At 39.2% G+C, this 22043-nt stretch overlaps 1 protein-coding gene across 7 annotated transcripts in view; it reads left to right on the top strand.

Moving 5' to 3' along the window:
- SOX5 (SRY-box transcription factor 5) overlaps positions 1-22043 on the top strand; it is a 611216-nt gene that overhangs the window by 504811 nt on the left and 84362 nt on the right. For 5 of the 7 annotated variants that reach the window (XM_053977622.1, XM_053977623.1, XM_053977625.1 and 2 more), the window contains 2 exons: positions 7608-7731; positions 19551-19636. In XM_053977622.1, coding sequence (XP_053833597.1) covers positions 7608-7731; positions 19551-19636 — 210 coding nt within the window. The remainder of the gene's footprint in view (positions 1-7607; positions 7732-19550; positions 19637-22043) is intronic. The other 2 variants (XM_053977626.1, XM_053977621.1) reach the window with 1 other exon arrangement.

The following is a 22043-nucleotide window of genomic DNA, read 5'->3' as shown; positions in this document are numbered from 1 at the left end:
ATTTAGAGGATTGTTTACCTAGAGTAATTACTTGATTAAATTCTAGTGAAAATTGTTTGAACCTGATGGCCAATCAGACCCACCTGTATCTAGACTCTCGAAAACTGAGTCACAAGTTAGTAGTGAGTTAGATGTGATAGTTAAAGTAAGTATGTAGTTTCAGTATCTTCCTTTATATAGTATATTAATATATTATAGTTATAATAAAGAAATCATTCAACCTTCTAAACTAGAATTAGACATCATCATTTCTTCCCACTGGGTTTGCTTACATTTTACAATGAGCACACACATGGCAAAACTCAGCCACTTCAGCCCTTTTAACCAGAATGTAGGAAATCAGAAGGAAAATTACACAGATGAATTCTGAAAGGCTGCTGTCAGCAGAGACAAGGGAGGTATATTGTTTTGTATCCCTGATTCTTCCTGGCATGTACAAATAAGCCCATAGTTCATTATATTTTGAATAACTGAACCCATCTATCACAGATCAGCTAACTGTAGAAAAGAGTACATGTGCTGCTCAAGGAATTATCCTACATGCTGTCTTCTAAATCACATCAGGAAACCTCACACCTGTTTTCTTTTCCCTGACAAATGTTTCACTGGATAGCTTTCTGCTGGAGCCATCAGCACTAGCCCAGAGCTCATTGGGGAGAGCATTAGCCAGGCATATGGAAACTGTGCTCTGTCATATGCTGCAAGGTAGCACCAGGCATTCATGGAAATGCAGAGATTTTCCACTTTGAAGGAAATGACTTTGTGGATTAACTCTTGATCATGACAGTTGCACTTAGGAGCAACTTGCTGGTAGCCAGCAAAACCAGAAATAGAGAACAATACAGCATAAAAATCAGCAGTTTTGACAGCCAGAAGTTTGTGGCAGATTTCCCTTACAGTCCTGGTTTATTCTTCTAGGAGGGGTGCTAACATTTAAATAAGGTGCTTAGGTGCTTGGAAGCTATGCCAAGAGAAACTCAGTGTTTGTGTGAATATTAGGTAAGGTGAAATAAGATGATTTGGCCAAAAACTGTGGTCATCGTGCCTCAAAAGCCCATTCGCTAACTTCAGACTCTTCATGAAACAAGTAGCTCGATCCACCAAACAATGAATCTTTTTCTCTTATAAAAATGAAAAAGCAAATTATTTTTAATGTTGCTCTTGAGCTGGGATTAGAAAGGGTTCTTTCGAGAGTGCACTTCAGTCTTCCAGTGTAGCTGTTACCTGAATTACAGTCACTTGCTCTGAAGGTCCTGATTGGCCAGAGAACCCCACTCACTGGAGTATTGTGTAGTCTGGAGCAGCCCTCCCTGTGTGAACTCTTAGGCTTTTGTCTTAAAACAGCTGCTTGTTGGAATGAATTCCAGTTTATGTACTTTTTATTTCAGGTAGTCACTTCAGCTAGGCTGTTTGTTCCAGTACCTTTGTGGCAAAATTTCCCTTAACATGCTAAGTTGCACAAGCATGAATACTTGTTAAACCTCACCCCAGTGCAAAAAACGTCATCTTACTGCTTTTCTCTCCTCTCTATGTTTCTTCCATACTAGATCAAATATTTTAAAAAATGTTTTGAAGTTCTTTATTTTAGTTACAGAAATGAACAAATGAACAACAAATGATCTGCCTTTTTCCTTTGGAAGTGTCCAAGGGTTGTTCCTTAATGTGAAAGGTCCTTTTGGCTTCTGTCCTGCCGAGTGCTGCTGGAGGTTTGTCTGTCAATGTTGTATTTTGTTCTGTGGCATGAACTGGAGGAGGAAAGCCTTGGAAGGAAGTTATCAACATGGAAACAGCTACTGTCTGTATTACTTGGCAGTTTAAGACATTTTGCTGCTCTTTATTTAAAAAGGCTCTGTGTGTTAATTTACATACTTTATGGTGAGATGAATTTGAGATGGATGCTGGTAGTGACACCCAGGCTCTCTTGCAGGACTGAGCAAAGGTGGAAAGTTTACAGCCTGAAAAGCCTTGCTTTTTTAAAATGAAACGTGCTTATGTATTTCCCTGAGATGCATTTCAGTTCTCCTGAAAGTTTGTTCCTTGTTTCTTCCATGTGCCAAGTTGCATACCTATTAGGGATTGTCTCCATATTCCATCAAACAAATCATTTTTTCCACACCATCACTCCAAGTAAAGCTGTCCTGTGCTAGCAGAGTTGTAATGGGGAGCCAAGTAAAGCTGTCCTGTGACAGAGTTGTAATGGGGAGCCTGTTTTAGGTGTGGGTGATGGAGCTGTCTCCCTAAATCCCCTAGTTCATTCTCCTTAAAAGATCAGCATTGTGAGAGCATGTTTTCTGCCAGCAGTATCACTGCTTGCAAACAATTGTGGGAGCGGTGAGAGCTGCTGAGTGAACTCAGTTGTTTGGACAGGACAAATTTTGGTAAGTTCTGGTTTGAATTGTCTGAGCCTCATACACATCAAAGGGAAGAATATTTAGGGCCCATATCATCCACTGCAGAAGAGCTTACAGGTGGTGATTAGGAAGAAAAAATGCAACTCTACTTCATGCCACACAGCTTCTGCTTTGCATCCTGGACATTCAGTGAGTACCCCACAAACAGGCACCTCAGACTCAGTAGGAAGAGGGATCATTCCATAACCTGGATAGGCAGGGCTTCCTGCTGTGTAGGCTCAGGACATGCTTATGTCAACTCAGGGAACTGATACAGAGAAGAGAAAAACATTTTCTTTTCTTATTTTAAACATCACTGAAAGGGAAAATAGCAGATTGTAGTTATATGGGGACATATATTTTTATTTCCCTTAAGATAGACATGGGGAGGGGGGTGAGGTAGAGAGAAAGAGGGCCAACACATGTGCTAATTAAAGAATCCAGTCCTTCAGCAGAGTGTGTGTCACTGAGAGCCAAGTGTTTCTGGAGGAAAGGGGACAAATGCAATTAAACATGTCATTTTTGAAGGACAGATTTGTGTTGCTGCATGTGAAATATGCATTGCATTCTTCCCTAAACAGTAGAAGAGATGCTTAACTTACAAACAAGTCACAAGCAAGGAGATATTCGTACAACAGTTTGAAGTTAATCAAATCATTCATGTGCATCCACTGTTCTAGGAATGAAAAATCTGAACTTATTTGAGGCAGCTGAGAATAACTCAAATGAAAATAAAAATTAGCCACACTTCTACATGAAGAAACCACGTAAGAGTCCATTTCAGCAAAGATGCTCATGCAGCTCCTGAAGGGCATCTTCTGAACAGTTCAGGAGTAAAGTACTGTGCAGAGTTTGGTCAGGGTGTAGAGAAGAGAGAGTTGCTTTTAGCAGCTGCTCTTACCCACACTGAGTAATTCATTATCCATCACCAGTCTCACCAAAAGGAACACAATTGCTTCTGAAGAACTAGAGGTGGGTGCTTTAGCAGTATTTGCCCCTCAGTGGAAAATGTTATATATATATACAGATGCTGGGAAATGCATTGAGATATTTACCTTGGAGAGAGGAAAACTTATATAAAAGTTGATGCTAATAAATATGTAATGAACAGCTGCGGAAATGAAATTGGGGGAAGTGTATGAAGAGAAAATAGATAGAACTAATAGCAGCTGCTATTTTAGGGGCTTAGGTTTGCTGAAAGTATGGATTTATGTTACATGAGAAATGGTGTAAGGCTTCTAGGTTGAGCAACAGTCATGTGCGAGGGGAAACTCTGAACTTTAAAGATTCTGTCTGGATGCAGGGGCATAAAGGACGAAAATAAGGTCATGCATGCTTCCCCGATTCTGGCATTCTCTAAGCCACGGATGTCTAATTTTGCAATCTTAATGTTGCTTTAAACTATTTTTCCTGTGTAGCTATTTACATAGTGACCCAAAGCACACATGACTTTTTACAGAAAATAGAACTGTAGTTGTCAAGTGTTTGCAATCTAAATTTGTGGAAGTCACAGCAGGAGCTAGTAACAAACAGTGGGGGTAACTGTTAAAAACATACTGCTTGGTGCTTAGGTAGCTGTGGTAACCATAGTATGTTCCTAAACGTAGATAAGAGAGCAGAATTTAGGTGGAAATACTACAATTATAATGAAGCTGAGAATCCTGGAAATATTAACTGTGACTGTGTTGAATGCAATGTCTTTGTGTGGTTGGATTTGTTATGGTCAAGTCATAAAGGACACGCACAGATTTGTGAAGATGCTGGCCCAGGCTTCAACTGTTTGAATCGGTTCCGAGTTTGCCAACAAATTCCCTTTGATATGGTAAGCCATTTAGGGCCAGATTTTTTAGAATAAAGATACATTGAGGCGCTTTTCAAAATCAAAAATCTCTGCAGGCTGTGGGTGTCCCAGTTTCCCACTTGGACATTAGATTTACGATGAGTTGCTTGTCATGTGCTCATACTGGTTTTTGCATTGGTAAGTTCTTTAGGGGTGGTCTCTATTTTGGATTTCCAGTGGCAGCTATGAAGGTTTCCTGGTGTGGTGGTTTGACACTGGCCAAGCACCAGGCACCCACAATAGCCACTCACTCACCCTCCCCTGCCACAGCTGGGCAGAGGAGAGGAAAAAATTAATGAAAGGTTCACAGTGTGATCAGTTGACACAGTGGCAACAGTATGAAAAACCAGGCCTTGGAAGATTGTGTCTGTATCCTCCAGACTAACGTCATAAAGTAGATAAGTTACAAGGTGAAATTTTAGCTCTTTAAACCCATTGGAAATTTTGTGAGGATTTAAAATACAGTTTTCTCCTTTAGGATAGTACAACTGAGAAGAGGTCATCACGTAGAGAGGCTGGCCAGCGGAGAATATTGACAGCTGTGTGAATTATTAGATTGTTGAAGAGGTATTTCTTTTTATGGACATATGTCCATTAGGAGAGCAAATTGAAGGGCCTGGAAAATAGCCCTGATTTGCAGTCCATTATATTCAAATTAGAAATGCAGTATCAAGAAGTTACAACCCGGAAACCATTGGAAGGTGTATAAGCTATATAATAAAAAACATTTGTGAGATTTAAGTGATGTAGTAATACCTTGAAAAGAAAAAAAAAAAAAAAAAAGGGAAACACCTTAGATGTAAAACTCAGAAGGAGGGCCTGTATTCAATGCCACTTGAAGCAGTTGTATCCTAGCAATTCCAGTTAATAATTATAATAAACATAACGAGTTAAAATGTAGTAGTTAAATGAGCCATAAAAATGAAGAGTCCATAATTTGTATGATATTGTGTCAGGTAATCGGATTAAAATAAACTAATGTTTGCATTTATTTGTGTTTAGGAGAAAATGAAGTGTAGCTGAGTGCTGCTACATACATTCCATCCTGGAATGAAAATCACATTGTTTTGACTGTGTTATTTCTATATCCATGCAAACCATCCTCATTACTCCATAGTTTTTACCTCCCTAATGCAAATAGGGTTGTGTCATTTGAAATTAGGGGCTATAAGGCCCCTTGGAGAGTCAAAGAGGAGCAGCAATTTGAAAAAAAAAAAAATGAAATGCAGCAATCAGACTTAGGAAGAAAGGGCATTTTCCTGGTAAATGTTTTCCTAAATGGGAATTTTTCAGTGTGGTGTTTTGCTCATGTGTTTGGCAGTCACTTGGAATCAAGTGCAGACTTAAGCTACATTGTGGGCTTGGCAATGACAATTTGTGTGTGTGTGGTGCTTTAGTTATATTAGCCCTGGAGGCAGAGTTAACACTTGCAGTGGGACAAGAGTATTTGCAGTCATCAGAGAACTTTGCAGTCAGCTTCAATAACATCACTCCATTTTTTTCACTTTTTTTTAACATTTTTTTTGGCAGCAAAGCACTTAGTAGAACCATCTGTCTTTCTATTAGTGTTTTTGAGTCCTGTTTTGAAGCTTCTTCGCTTGGCAAAGTCACTTTCATCCTTGGAAACCATTTAAAAAAAAAGTTCCGTGGCTTTTTGCCGAAGAAGAGTACTATGCAAAAATTCCGCATGGCTGTTCATTTTTGTTCTAAAAGAATACAGTTACTTTGTCTTTGTCTTTAAAAAAAAAAAAAAATTAAAAAAAAAGCAAACCACAAAACCTCAAACAAAACGAATGAAAAATAAACACGTGAAGAAAAGGCAGGTATTGGACAGCTCTAGAAAAACTGCATGCAGATAGAGAACAAATCACATTTTATATGTTTTTTTCTCCCATAATTCAGTTGAAAATATGTATGCCTTCTAATTAGCAGGATCAGAATAGAAAGACAAATATTGAAGTAACAAAAAATGGATCAAGCTGGTTCAGTGAATGGAGCTACATCTACTCTGTCTTTCAGCCCCAATCTTAATCTCCCACTGCAAGAATTTCTGTCAACAGTGCTCTTGAACTCTATCCCTGAAAATTGTTTCAGACTATACAGACACAGCACACACAGGGGTGTTGCCAGCTCCAGGCATAAATTGAAAGGGATGGTAATCCCAAATTTTGTATCACTATTTTGCCTGGTAACAGTGTTGGCTGAACCAAGACGTGGCCTGGATTTTAAGGAGATTAAATGAAAATAGAATTAAGTGCAAATGGTGTATTCTGAACAGAGGCAGCCATGGGCTGGTGCAGGTTCTCTTTTGCCAGTTCTGCTGTCAGGCAGCAGTGTAGGGAGTAACACCTCTTGCACCCCTCAGCATAGAAGGTTGTCTGTTGATACTCTGATTTTCTGAGTTACTTAAGGCCACAAAATAAATTGTAGTTTTCAAAGATGTATCCATCTCCGATGCCTCAGCTTTACAGCACCACTAAAATGTAGATGAGCTCTCTTAAAAACTGAGCCAGTCCTTCTTCACTGACTGATCTGGTCAGTACAGTGGGGGTTTTAAATTTAATCTAGTCATTCAGCATTTTAATCCAGCAAACTTTTCGTTTCTCATCTGTGTGAAATACAGAGACAGCTTCCATTTCTATCAATTATAAAAGCTATTAACGGAACTGGGTAAAATCAACAGCAGTAGACATTGTGCCATGGCTCACTTCCAGCTTTGATGACTAATTTCTGCATGGCTTTAGTCCCCTGCAGTATCCACTTACAATATAATATTTTCCACTTCCTGACTTGCATGGTTGTGTAGAGTTGCTGTGCAAAGTTGAACGCCTAACACTTCAGACATAGATGTTTTATTTGTGAATAAAGGGTCTCAGCCTTTTTTCTGACCATCCTAGGACTTTATTTTTCCACATTTACAAATAAGTGCACGTGTATGAGCAGAAAAATAGCATTGGCTGTGCTGTGTGCTACTTATGCACTTATTTTTCCTTTCTGAGGGGGTGACTTTGTGTTTGGGCTTAGTCAGGGTGAAAACTACTGTCTGAAACAGATACTGCTACACAGTTCAATAAAAGAGAAGAAAGTACCCCCCTACAGCCAGAGATAAGTGAGTCATCCTGAACTGTGGGGGGAATAATTAAGTGGGATATAGATATGCCTTAGTGGAATATTTCAGATTATTTTGGATTCATGTAATTCATATGAAGTGTTTGGTAATGAAGATGAAGCTCAACAGTTGATGCTGCTGGAACACCCCAATATGAAGAGGTGTATTCAGACCAGACCTCTCAGATGAGAAGTGAAAGAAAGCATATTGCCAGACATTGTCCCCCCCAAAAAAAAATTCTGTGTTTGATTTTCCCTCTCCTGTTCAGCAGGTCCAGGGTCAGCTGCCTCCATTAATGATTCCCGTATTCCCTCCAGACCAGCGAACCCTAGCAGCAGCTGCACAGCAAGGATTCCTCCTTCCTCCTGGCTTCAGCTACAAGGCGGGATGCAGTAAGTCCTGGAGATTTTTTTAGCTGGAAGTGGGTATTATAGGGCACAGTTTCATGCCAGTCTGTATAAAAATAACACCTTATCGATGGACAAAGCCATTAACTTGCAGAGATGAGTGTGAAACAGGGGATTAGTTGTTACAGTATGAGAAAAGCTTGTCAGAGATGAAGGATGTGTTTCTACATAACAGCCAAACATCTGACAGAAGAGGTGGATTTGTGCACCTTCTCTCTGACAGGTCTTTCTGACAAGTGAACATACTCATGACCACAAACTTGCATCTGAAGAGAAGCTATTTGAAACTTCCCAATAAATTTCAACACTGTTGTAAGAAAACATGTTTTTTCCTGAAGCAGACTGCTTGCTATTTGTGAACTGAGGGCCTATTCTAGTCTCTTTCTTCACACAGAACTCACATTAATCTCAACGGAGGTTCTGCACAGAGATCAAAGATAGCATATGCCTTTCAGTTTGATGGACTAACACAAACTCTGAGGATATTTGTGAGAGCCTAACACTTAAAAATATAGCATCTACTTTTTTAATCTTTGAAAGATTTGTATTGTTCTCTACATTCTGCAGATTTTTTTTTTATATTTTATTTAAGCCTTCTATAGGATTTCATCTTCCTGTCAACATGATGAGAATAAATAGAAGTTAAGAAATAATGAAGGAACTTTCTTTCTGTGAATAAACTTAGCTAGAGCATGAATTTCGTAGACTTGTGTTCCTGCACTTGTAGAACTCTTTTGCCATCAGTTTTCTACTGAGTTATCTGGGACTTGCTTGTTCTACTCTTCTGTCTCTACTATGGGTGTTTGTTATGTCCATGTCACTGTATCCACTGTATCTGTATCCTTGACTAACTCATTAATTCATCAGTTGGTCTGAGTTACTCAGCACTTGCCACTGCTGCATTTTTGTAAACTTAGAACATAAAAAGATTTCTTTTGTTAAGTTGGCTTAGCCCACAATTTCAAATTTCTTTCAGCTTCTGAACATCACAGACACGGTGCTTGAGCACTAAGTCAGTTTCTTTGGCCACTAACACCTTTTCCTGATATTTTACAGACTGGGACCACTATTGCAAATACTGTTCCAAACACTTCACATCCCTCAGCAGCTGCAGTGCCAGAACATAGTCTCATTCAATTCTTCCAGTGATTTCACACACTCAGTCTCTCTCGGCTGGGAGAAGTAGTGATTCACATTACAGAATGTGTAGCTGTGAGCCACGCTGGATATGAATGCTACCATAACTGTGGGTCTGGAAAAGGTCAGCAGAGCACACCGTTAGACATATCTGGCAGATGATATTATTTCCATGGTAGTGAAGGCCAGTTTGGATAGAAGGAGTTGAGGTGGTTTTTTCCCTTCTTTGTACTGCGTGCACATTAACTCCATGATAGTTCTGTAGTTCCTCACATCTATGAAATAGATGTGACGTTACGTGTTTGTGTAACCCTGAAAATTGAAAGGCAAAAAGAGCAAAGTTTCTGCTGCTTCTGGCAGTAAGGCTTGGAATTAACAGTGTGCCAAGATGTAGGACTGAGCAGGAGCCAGTGGAAAAAGACAGCTCTGTGTTTGGTGGTTGCCTGGCATGTTTGGCTGAGTTTGACTGAGAAGCTGAGGAGAAGTGATCAGTGGTCCAAAGGGTTTCTTCCTTTCACTCACCATCTAGAGTAAACAAAAACTCACATACACATTTAGGTACACCTGGAAAGCTTCACCTAGCTGCCTTCAAACCACAATCTGTTCACATCAAGTCATGTTTTTGACAGACCACTAAAACATTTTTCTCCCATTTTTTTGCTTGCCCTACTGTGTATCAGTCCGCTTGGCAAAGTCTATAAACCAGAGAGCTTTGGATAAAATTTTGTTAAGCAGCTGAGTGATTTAGGAGACTATACCTTCCTCTTAAGAGTGGCAAAGACACTAGGATCTAAGTCTTAGGGGTATTTACCAAATTCTTGTAAATTCTTGTGACTGCAAACTTTAGTGTAGTCACCTGTGCTGGCTCGAACTGAGCTGAAGTGGGTTTTAGTACCAGCACTGTACTGCAACAGAGAATGTACAGCAGATTAATTTGCACAACTTCTGGATGTGTTAAATTCCCGATTGCCACTGAGTTTGCTTTTGGGAGCAAAGCCTTCCTAGGAACTTCTGAAGACCTCACCGGCATCATCTGTACATGACTGCCATTCTATGTTTTAAAATTAGTTTATGTGTCTGTTGAAAATGGAATCTCACTTCTACATCTTCCTAGTCCTTTTGGAAAACTTGCCCTTCTTTCTGGACTGATTGCATTTTTCAGAATTGTTTTCTGTGGCTGATTGATGGAAATTCTCTAGTGATGATTCTGTTATTTATTAGAATTAACAACCTGCAGATAGGAATGATAAAAAAACTCCATGTGACTATTGGGTTTCATTCACAAAGAACAAAAAGCTATGGAAGTTTTCATATACTGTTCCCTAAAAAAAAAAAAAAAAAGAGATCTGAAAATTTGGAGGAGAAGGAAGAGAGAATTATTGCAACAACCAATATTTTCATTACTAGCTAGTGGTGCAGAGCTCCTTTGAATATCTGTTGGAGACACATTCAAAGGGAGATTTCTGCTGCTCTGCACCTTGCCCCTGTGAGAAGTCAGGCCTCCAGAAGGAGAAGTATGGGCCAAGCTTCCTGGTTAGGCATTCTCAAACTTGCTCCTGTCCAGGCTGGGGCAGCAAGGACTCTCTGTTAAAATTGCTTAAACTGAGGTGGTTATTTTTCGTGGAAATGTGTTGGGAAGGGATTAAAGAAGCAGCCTGGTCACAGTGATAACCTTTGCAGGGGGTTGTGGTTGGAGTTGTTGGCCTCTTCAGCCAGCCCAGCTAGAATGTGTGATCAAGGCTCAAGGTGTGCAAAAGAGAAGAAATAATGAATAGCTGTACTGCTGTTTTACTTTCATTCAGCTTAGATAACAAAGCCTAATTTAACTTATTCAGTGCTTTCTGATCCACCTGTACCTCCCAAGAGAGGGTGAAATGAGTCCCCCAGTGGTTTCAGTGTGTGAGTAGGAGGGTTCCTGAAGCAGTGCTTACCAACGGACTCATGACTCACCAGACAGAGGCTGGAAAAGAAGAGCGCTGCTTTCTCTACACGTACTTTGTTTTCTGAGCATTTAGACTGAAGAGAACACAAAAATGATTGTAACAGTTATTAGCAGTGGTCCATTTAGACTCCTTCCATGGCAGATACCTAAGGAAGAACAGGGCAGAAGTGTACTGATACTTCATCCCCCATCCACTGCCAGGTTGCAGGGACCTTCTAACCCAGTGGTGGCATCCGTGTGAGATGTGTTACTGAAAACAAAGAGATTTTCTCTGCTTGGTTCCAGCCTGATGGAAAACATTCTAGAGAGATGAAATGCTCAAAAAAATCCAGCAATATCAGTCTCTATTATGTGCAGAGCAAATGATTCAATTATGCTTTTCCAAATATTTTTCAAAATTGGGTAAATAAAGGGAGGAGAGGGGTAAATATTTTCTCCATGGTTACATGGCAGGCCATGGTCTTTGGCTTCCAATTTGATGTACTACATTTCCTTTTCTTTCTTTTTCTCCATAGCAGATCATGCTTGGGAGTGGCTTGGGTTTTCATTTTGTTTTGTTTTTTTTAAACAGATGGTTTGCATTACATAAGGGACAATTTACACAAGTTGACACTTCCCCTTTTTTTCTCTATGGCATATTGTGTGGTGGTAAAGTTGGCAGAGATGAAGGGAGGAACTTCTATTAGGATTACATTTTTATTTGAGAAAAAGATTCATAATCTGTGGTTCCAGTTATTTTTTAACCTCCATACCTAGATATAATTGCATGTATAAAATATTTAATATTATTATTTACATCCGAAGTACTTTTTCTTACGAGAAAAAAAAGTTGGCAGTATGTGATGGGCTATATAGTCCCCAGTTAGCAAGGTAAATACTGATTACGTAGTCATTAGCCCTGTACTTAGTTATTTATGCAATGTGTGCTGTTTGAAATTTAAATGTTTTGATTTTTCATGCAAACCTCTTTCTATGTATTTTATTATACGCATAATACGTAATATTTCGATAGATATATAATGCAAATCTTTTTATAAAGGGCTGATGTTTCAAGGTTAGTTGTTAACTAAGTTAGTGACTGGCAGCATGAGCAAATTTGAGGAGTTGACCCCAGTATTCCAACTATTTAAACTGGTTTTAGCAGCAGGAGAGCACCTTCCATTTCAGCTGATGCTGAAATCAAACAGGGTCTGATTGCTGCATTTCCCAGAGCTTCTCTCACATTTGGGCTCCACAGATTGGTTCAGGTCACTTACCCCTTCTTTGCTTCTCATTCCATAACCTTATCACTTGTTACTGCTGCTGCTGCTAGTTCAGCCCTACTTGTGGTACTTACCAGATAATAGACACAACTCCCAGGATTTTAGCAATGGTAAGGGAAATGTCAGCTCTGCTGAGGTCTGAGGAGCTGTTGCTGTTGACTTCACTGAAGTCAGATTTCACACCAGATGATACAGATCTGCTAGGGCCACTCTTAGAAATAATTAGAATTTATTTAGAGCTAATTAATATTTGAGAAGTGCTTTGAAAGCATAAAAATGGTGTAAGTGATAGAAGAGAAGAAGTTTTGTATTGTGCCCTTTAAAACTGCATAGTTCTGCCTCTGAGCAAGCTGCTTATCAGTCATAGGTAGTATGATCCTTTTATTCATGCACATATGTATGTATTTGTATGTGGAATATTAAGGCATAGCTGTATCTCCTGTGCAAGAGATACTAAAGGGAATGAAATAAAGATTTGGGGAAGAACAAGTGAATCCTTCTGGGGGCTGAGATACAAAAAAAATAAGCAGAAGGAGTTAGGATGAGAACAGTGTTCTCTGGGTCTTCATCAACAAATCTAAGGATCAGCATGGGCAGAATGGTCCCATGTTTCTACATTTGCAGCACTGTTTGCCAGTAGTGTCCAAGTCAGCTGCACAGAGTACCCAAATTTTGATGGGTCTTCCCTAATTAGTGATGCTAAGTAAGATTAATTTAGGAAACTGCACTCCAACACTTCTTAAAACGTTTGATCATCATGTTAAAAGGGAAGGAGATGTTGACTTGCACCTAAAGCAGTGGGGTGTGTCCTGTCAGTCCTCAGGTTTTTCAGGATGGCTGAAGCTATTGAATTACACATAGTTTCTTCTGTAGAAGATGAAGAACAGCTCACCTTGTTTTCTAAACTAAGTCGTGCAAGAAATTGTATTATTTGGAGATTTTTAGGACTTGTTTTCTTTTCTCGGGAAGCAATAGTTGCCAAGTCTGTATTTCCAGAAATGGGATTTACCCCAAGTACATTTTCCAGGTTATTGGCAAATTCTCAGGAATAGAAAGCCTTTTGCTGATACCTGTGTTATTTTTATGGCAAGATGACAAATTTTGGAAACAAGAATTGTTTTTCTTTGCCCATTTGTCCTGTGCCCTGTGGATAATTTGTTGTAAAAAATCATATTGTGTTTGCAGTCACATGTTATCAACACGAGGTTTTTTGAAAGCACTTTAATCGCTATTTCAACCATATCCAGTTTGGGGGGGAAATCTGAATATACAATAGGTACATTTTGTATGTCTTACATACCAGCTTGTTGCAGCTGAAAGTGTTCTAAATAATTCACAGAAATTTATTGATGAAATATCTGATTACCTCTTAAAATTGGCAGAATATGAGAGATGAACAAGTCAAGCCTAATAAAATTGAAATATACTGAATTTACTGTTCATCTATGTTCTGAACAATAATTCTGATGTCTGATAAAAACAAAGCTCTCAGTTAATTGGTTCCTCACATAATACAATAAAATTAATGTTTAGGAGTTAAATACCATAAACTTCCTCAGGGAAAATTGCTGATGTGTCTCTGTTTTTCAGTCACATGTTTCATGTTTAATGGAGTATCATGTGGATTGTCTTATCATTTTACTTGTGCTCCGTGTCCATGTTTCTGTCTTCTAAAGAGACTTGAGTGCTAATTTCTGATTTAACTGTGTCAGCTGACATGCAGGTCACTGGCAATCACCAAATCACAAGGAAAAAATATTGGCATTGCTGTGTTTTTATCAGGATGACAAAAACAGAAGCCATGTGTTGTGAAGACCACATACTGTAGCTTCTTGATAAAGATGCTAGTCATCTTCCAGGGCTACTGTTCATGCCTTGGGAAAGAATGAGCATATGACTAAACCCTCATATTCCCCCCAGGATGAGGAAGAGTAATGGCATTGTGGATAGACACAGCAAGAAGGAGGAATTTTTGGTAGTAGCTTTGCCTCTCAGCATCCAGGAGAATGTGATGGTTCTGTGAGGTTGCAAATGTAATGGAAGGAGACAAGGCTGCAGAAGAGAACAACACGACTAAAGACTGTTCTTAAATGAAAGAGTTCCATAGCCCCCGATCTCTGGGTGGCTTCTCCTAATAATTCCAATAAAAACCAAGCAGACAAGCAAAACAATAAAAACAGGCTGGTAGTTTCAGCTCAGTTTCTAGGCCATGAAAGATATCTGGTGCTGCTTCACTATTATCCATAGTTGGGTAACAGAATAAAGTCCTTTTTTTTAAATTCATGAGCATGTACAAACCTTTGTGGAAAGACTTCGGCTTTCCTTGGAAGCTGGAGGTTTTGAATAAGTGCAATTTACTCTACAGGTACAGAAAAAACATTAGAAAATGTGTATGCTGAAATCATAGGACTATTCTGCTTGGCAGGGATCTCTGAAGGCTTGCAGTCCAACCTCTTGCTTCAGGCAGGGTCATCAAGGAGATAGGATCAGATTACACAGGGCTTTATTCAGCTGGGGCTTGCAAAGCTCCAAGGACAGAGAGTGCAGCTGTTTGGACAGCTCACAACATCTGGCTGTCCTTGTGGGGAAGATCTGATCCTCTCTTGGTGCACCTTATGTCCACTGGCTCTTGTTCTCCAAGCACAGCCCACCAGAAGGAGCCTGGCCCCTCGTGTTGATCACCTTGTGGAGTTGGAAGGCTGCTCCTAGATCCCTCCAAGCCTGTCCCTTCTGTAGGCTGACTTGTTTCTCTAAAACACAAAACAGACTAATCTCTCAGCCCACACTGTCCTGAGTTATCCTCAGAGGAAATCAGGGAACCAGTTTGGATTTCTTTTTGGAAGCCACTGGTGGTGTCTTCTTCATACTCTTCTTCTTATTAATTGAAGTCCATAATCCTGAGAGGCAGAAGTCAGGGAACACTGCCCATGTCTTTCACAGCCTCCCATTACTTTTACTGCATGTCCACCACCACACCAAGAGAATGAGAGGAAAATGAGGTTGAGAATAAATGAGCAGGGAGAAGAGATGCAGTGCCTTACCTGTCAGTTGGCCATCAGCTGTGATTATTCATTATAAATACACTCAAGTGATAAATTGAGTGTAAAATTATTGTTTTCTAGAATTTGGCAAAAATGGGGGAAAGAGAAGGTAGAATTCCTTTTCATTCAACAGAATGTATTATAAGAAAATGGTATTTTTCATGGAATTTAGTTAAGCATACTAGTCTTGGAAATTATAATTTAAGAGTTGGGTTTTGTTTCATGTTCTTCATATTCTTTACATTGTTTTCTCTTCTCTTGTCTTCTTCCGTGATCTCCAACTTTTTTTTCATTTGCTGTCCCTGAAAGATAGGTAGGAGAAAAACAGTGAGTTTTTAAAAAATCATGGGAAATAAATGCCCTACTTCTCCTCTTCTGGTATCCTTTTTTTAAGAGAAGAAGATTTCAGGGAAAAAAAAAAATCAGTGTTCTATTGTTTCATATAATCAGGTTCAACTTTTAAATCCTGTCAAAACATTATAATTTAACATTAGCATGTAACTTGATTTATATAGCAAGTAAGACAATTGTGCCTGCTCTGAAGAGCTTGCAGCCTGTCAGGAGACAAGAGAAGACACTAGGGGGGATTACACCATGAAGGAGAATAAATGAGATGAGTGACAGAAAAAGGAATACAAAAAACATCTTAAGGGTTTTGGTGAATGGTGCAACAGACTTAATGTTAACTCTTATGCTTTATTTTCACTTTAAGAAAAATATCCTAATGTTTTTTAACTTAAAAAAAAACTCCTTTGATAAAATTTTGCAAAACATTTAAGTGATTTGAGAGCCATTGTTGTATTTCCACAAGTACAGAATCATTTCATACCCATGAGCTGGTAGCTAGTCAGTTGAAAATCAAGTTCCTTAACACAGGGTTGTTATTTTGTGTGTTGGGACAGGATGTCCACTTGGCTCTGTACCACAACTTAACTTTTGCAGAAGAGTGTTTTCAGTGGAGGATCATGGGAGTGTTCATAGAAAGAGTGGTTTGAAAGTGAATGTACTTCATGAAAAATCCTCTTGTAAGCAAGATCTTGGAAGATTATTTTGGGCAAGGATGAAGGTGTGATTTGAAATTGAAAGAAGTTGCAGTGCATAAATTATCAGGAAAGAGGTTCTGGGTATGTTTGTGGAAGATGGACCAGAAGAAGGATAGAGAAATAAAGTACTGGCACAGAATTGAGGACTCAGCCTTGTGCTCTGCCCTGATCCACTGGCAGTGCCCACAGTGGGCACCAATAATATTCCTCTATATTCTAATACTCCCCCTTAGCTCCCCTGGGCTGACATTTCCCCTTCCCTTCTTTAGCTGCTGCATCACCAGTGCATAAATCCTGTGTTCTCTTTATGTAGCCAGCCTTGAATAATTCTGTTCTTCAAAGTGATGTCACCAGCTACCTGGGAAATAATTAAGTATTAGGCAATAATGCACCAGCTAATGAAATTGTTTTTACCTTGTCACCATAAAAATCTCAGCCTTTGATCTGCTCCAGATTTTACCATATGGCCTACTAAAGAAAAACAACAATAAAACTTCTCTCTGATGCTTTGTTTGTACCAAAAGTCCACGCATAACAAGAGAGGTAGTTTGGAACATGAAATGACTGCACAAAATGTTTCTTTTGGTAGCTGAAAGATGCTCCTTCCTGCCTGCACTTGATTAGTAATGAATTCTGTAAATGGAAATGTAATATGGTTGTTTGAGATTTTATTGGTGTTTTCGCTGGTACAGACTTGTGAGTGGCTTGGGAAATACCTATTTCTGAGAACTGTATGTCTTGTCTCACATTCCTGAAATGTTCCTAGAGCTTGGAAAACAAATGTAGCTACTTCTTACATCTAAAAATAAGGTATTTACTGAAGATGTAATGTAATAGTTAAGACATGCATTTCCCAGATTTCAGAATTAGCTAAAACTGTTCAGTCAATAAATTCACTCTGATATGGGAATAAATTTAAGGATAAAAGATGTAAAGATGTAGCATGTTCTAGAGTAACAACAAAAAATATGTATTTATCAGATAACACCTGAGATCTTTGTTAGTATTTTGAGGGCTGGCAGTTGCTCTTGCACTGTGTGGTGTCAGTATCTGAGTGCTTCATGAATAGGGTCCCAGAACCTTCCCTGGGTCTGAAGAGTTTTCTATGGGTTTTAATCTTGGCTCTTCCACTGGGCTGTTGGTGGGAATAGTGGCATTTATGAATTAGCATAATGGACTTGAGGCTGTGTGTGAAGAAAAATGTGAGAGAGTGGATGGAAGCTGATATTTTAATATATGTGTTTTAATACAAATCATTCAAAACTAGAAATGTAATGGGCTGTAAGAATCAGCATCCTACTGACAAAATTTCCCACTTTTTTTTTTTCTAGTTGAAAAATTAAAAATTTTATCTTCTTTCACAGCTGTTCTTTGATCAGAGTGTCTTCTTTAGGAGAGAGTTTTGGAATGATGCTGAGATCATTCTGTGGTGGTGTGGAAGCAGATGAACACCATTGTCCCTGACTCTCTGACCACTGTTCCCTTTTTGATTGTGTCTTCACATGTCTAAGGCCCACTGCTTAGGTCACAAGATAGCTCTCCAGAAAATGTCAAGTCAGAAAGATTTTTTTTATTCAATCCATGATAGGAAAAGGAAGGTGGGTGCCTCAGAAAGCAAAATAAAATTGGAAAATGTAAAACAATGGCATTCTCTGGGGAAGAAAAAGAAAGCCAAGTGTGTCAGGAAATCTGTTGCCTACTGACAAATAAATAAATAGAATTGTTGTGGCCTGAGGCTGGTGCACAGACACTTGGGAATGGGGATGCCTGGGTGGACATTTTGGTTTGCATTGCTTGGCTGGTCAGCCTTGAGTGACTGTGAGGCTTCAGTCAACAAAGCATTACTTAAGATGTTCTTAAATATAAACATGCACAGTTATTTAAGTTTAGTATCTGTTTAGATGCTTTGCCAGCCCAGTTGCTGTTGGTCCTCCATTACTAGAAGTTGTGATATTTAATTCTTACCAGGGAGAAATCAAGATCCTTAAATGAGAAGGTCTCACTGAAGAAGGTTACATTATAAAAGGGGAAAATAAACATTAGCCACTTATCTGAATGTGTGTACACCAACACAGCTTATTTCTAACATTTAAAAAAAAAATTACATAAATTTATTTCCCTTTGTTTTCTGTTTCCTGTAACTAAGGCTTGATAACATTTGAAACTTTAATTCAATAATAAGTATTAATGGTGGTACAGAACACCCTGCATTACCTCCTTAATTGTCTTTTTTATTTTTTCACCCAGTTCATTCAAAAAAGCACAATAAAGGGGAAAACTTTTAACCTACCTTTTTAATGACATGTACAGCAGTATTTAGGTAGATTTTCATGATAGAGTGTTCTGCTTTTTCCATTGTCTGTTTTTGTGCTACAGAAATTGGGCATGCCACCAGAATATAGGGACATACAGAAATGCTCTAGTGAGCCTTATTTGGGTGGAAAGTGTTAAAACATTTTATCACCTAAAGAAGCAATATAATGTCTGTAACATTTCTTATTATTTTTGCTAGTTTTCTTCATAGTTTTGTGGATGGGGTAGTATGAAGTTTATTTTAACAAATCAGAAGTTTCAGAATTGACCAAAAGTGAGCTCTCCATATCATTAAAATGTGCTGGTCTCCATCTCAATTTTTGCCATTTCAGGTAATTTTCCTTTACAAATGCCTGCAATTTTTCTTAAAACCTTTACTGGCTCCCTTTATCTCATTAAGCACAATGTAGTTCTTACTAAAACTTGAAGTAGTTTTCCTTCGGAAGCAAAATTGAATCTCAAGTCATGAAGTGGAGTTGGTGCAGGGATTTCAAAGGCTTGTGTCCGATTTCCTTAGCTTCACGTGCTTTTTCCTGTTGCAGGATCAAACCCTGCCACTAAAGTGAGATTTTTTTTTCTCTCCTGAAAGAAAACAGTAGTCAATTGAGTACCATTTCTACTCTGCGTGAGGCTCAGTTTGCTAACAGTGAGCGGAGTTTAGTTAACTTCATATTTTGGACAAGCTTGTAAATTTGTTCCCTTCTAATGCTGTGATCTTATCAAGGTTGTACTGTTTTCCTTTTCTTCTCCTCCACCCCCATCTTCTTTCTTTCCTTTTTTTGAAGTGCAGCCTTCTGATCAATGTGCACTTTTTTTTTCCATTTCCCTAAATACATCATGAAAAAGGATGAGGTTTCCGCCTTAATTGCTTGTGCCTTTTATTCACATTCCTCTCTCAGCCAGAATTGTGAAAAGAGTGTTAGTAAAAGGCTGCACAATAGAGCTTTTCATTAGGCCTCAACAAGGCACACAAAAGAAGGCTTTTGGAAAGAGTGAATGCAGGACTTTAATTTGCAGGTGGAGAGTAGATAAAAGGTGCTGACGCCTCTATTATTCTCTTACTTAGGTGACCCCTACCCCGTTCAGCTGATCCCAACTACCATGGCAGCTGCTGCCGCAGCAACACCGGGCTTAGGCCCACTCCAACTGCAGGTAAGTCCCAGCACAATGTAGAGGAGGCAAAGGTTAAGTAAATATAAAAAACAGTTTTCTCTTCCTTTGGAACACGATGCAATTAACAGGGGTCTTTGGGCTGTTCTCTTCGCATAAAATTTGCATCTGAAGCAAAAGAGTCATCAAACGATAACACATTTTCTTTTCACCTTGCTGGAAGTTTTTGTTACTTTTTTTTGTGTCCCTGTTGTCAAGTTAACTACTTTTAGGTTTGTACTTTGAATTTCCTCATAGCAGTATGTTTGCGTTTCTTACTGACATGGTTTAACCCCAGACAACAACTCAGTACAACACAGCCACTGTCTGTGGCTGAACATTCCCAAAAGTGGGGTGGATCAGAGAATTGGGAAATACAAGGTAAAACCCATGGCTTGAGATAAGAACAGTTCCATAACTGATATCAAGTAAAATACAGCAGTAGTCATAGCAACAATTGTAATGGAAAAGAGAGAAGAACAAAATCCAAGAAAACAATTGCTCTCCACCTGCTGACCAGTGCCCAGCCTGTCCCCAAGCAGTGGTTGACCCCTCCTGAACAAGTGTCCCCAGTTTATTAACTGAGCATGACATTCTCTGCTGGGGAATATGTCTTTGGCCAGTTCAGGTCAGCCATCCCAGCCTTGCTGCCTCCCAGTGTTCTTGTGCAGCTTCTCACAACTTGAGAAATCCTTGATTTAGGGTAAAGACTACTTAGCAACAACCAAAACATCGACGTGTTATCAAACGTTATTCTCATCCTAAATCCAAAACACAGCACTGTACCAGCTACTGAGAAGAAAGCCAGTGCTATCCCAGCTGAAACCAGGACACTTTTCCATTAGATCATTCTCCTGCAGGCTGTAAAATACCAAAAGGAAATGGGTTGTGGGCCGAAGAGCTCTGTCCTGACAAGCACTTTTAAACTGCTTAGAAGTCGTTAACATGATTATGTCCTTTTAGGCCATAAGCTCTTCAGAGCAATAACTGGCCCCTCCTACGGTGTTTTATGGTACCCAGAGCATTTTAGACACTGCTGTATTGCAGATAATTAGTGATTATTCTAATTTAACATGGACAATTAGAAAACAGGTGGAAAGATACTGAAGGGTTTGAGTTTTTTTCAGCTACAATAAAGAGTTGACCTGGTAGCCAGATGTATCTAATTGAGAATGTCAGTATTCTGGATTTTGGAGGCATTAGGCTGTCCGTGGGTCTAAATGATAGCAAGTCTTTGGATATTCCTGATCAGCCTCACAACCCTTGTCAAGTCATTGGAATTAAGCAAATGTGGTATCCATTGCCACAATGTAAATGTTGCTACCTGTCGTGTATGCTGGGCTGGTAGGAGGAAGCCAGGTAATATTTGGGAGTGAGAGAAAATCAAGATCCAAATCATCTCTAATTCTGCAAAGTCTGGATTGCCACTCTCTTCTAGAAACATAAAAAGCCCCAAGCTCTCCACTGCAAATGCATCTCCCTGCTCATTGTTATTTGCCAAGTCACGTGGAACAGCAGAGCTTTATACCTGCTTGGAAAGGCTCAGCCTTTATGACTGGGATGTGTGAAATGCATTCTCCAGCTCAGCTTGGCCCGCATCAGTATGAAGTAGACATCAGATATTTCAGTTGTTTGGCCAGTGTACTAGAGCGTGGGACATAGTTCTGGGGAAGATTTTTTTTTTTACTTTATTTTATTTTAACACAGCCAGCGGAAGTTAGCTGAGTTTCACAGAAATAGCTGCCAGTGTGTAAGCTGACACATTCCATGCACCACGGAGGTTAATACATTCATTCCTATTGTGCCTTTGTATGAAAAGCAACATTGTCTGTGTGTTAGTTTCTGATTCTCTGAGTTACAAATACTGTAGGCGGCTTAAGAATCATGGGAGCCATAGAAGTCATCCCTGTGAAATGAATTTTGAGGCGTTTCAGTATTGATAAAATGCTTTTAATAGCCAAACACACATGAACAGACATATGGAAGCAAGAGGGAGGGAAAAAGGAAAAGCAAACATGGCGCTAGCTAGCAATGCGAAAACAACACTGATTCTAATTCTTACCTTTTCAGTCATTCAGGCTAGTCCTAAAATAATGCATCAGTGCTCCAATAAGATGGTAGGATGGTTTACTTTCATTTCAGGACCAGCTTTTGGCTGTATATCTGTGCATGCTGTGAGCTGAAGTATCCTGGTTAAAATAGGCTTTATCACAATAACAGTTTTCTTGTTAAAAGGTGGGCTTTGTGCATAAGTGACTTCAGTCATAAGTATCTTAGGATGAATTTAGGTTATGGAAAAGCCGAGAACCTCAAAGGCCTCTTGTTTCTGTGCAGAGAACATTAAAATGAAAATATTGACCAAATTCACCTATGTTGTTTTGCTACATGTCTGGAATTAGAGGGAGAGTTT

Source organism: Vidua macroura, chromosome 5 (assembly GCF_024509145.1).
Source record: "Vidua macroura isolate BioBank_ID:100142 chromosome 5, ASM2450914v1, whole genome shotgun sequence".
Classification (NCBI taxonomy): domain Eukaryota; kingdom Metazoa; phylum Chordata; class Aves; order Passeriformes; family Viduidae; genus Vidua; species Vidua macroura.
The sequence above is the reverse complement of the archived record's forward strand: the minus strand, read 5'-3'. Positions and strand labels throughout refer to the sequence as shown.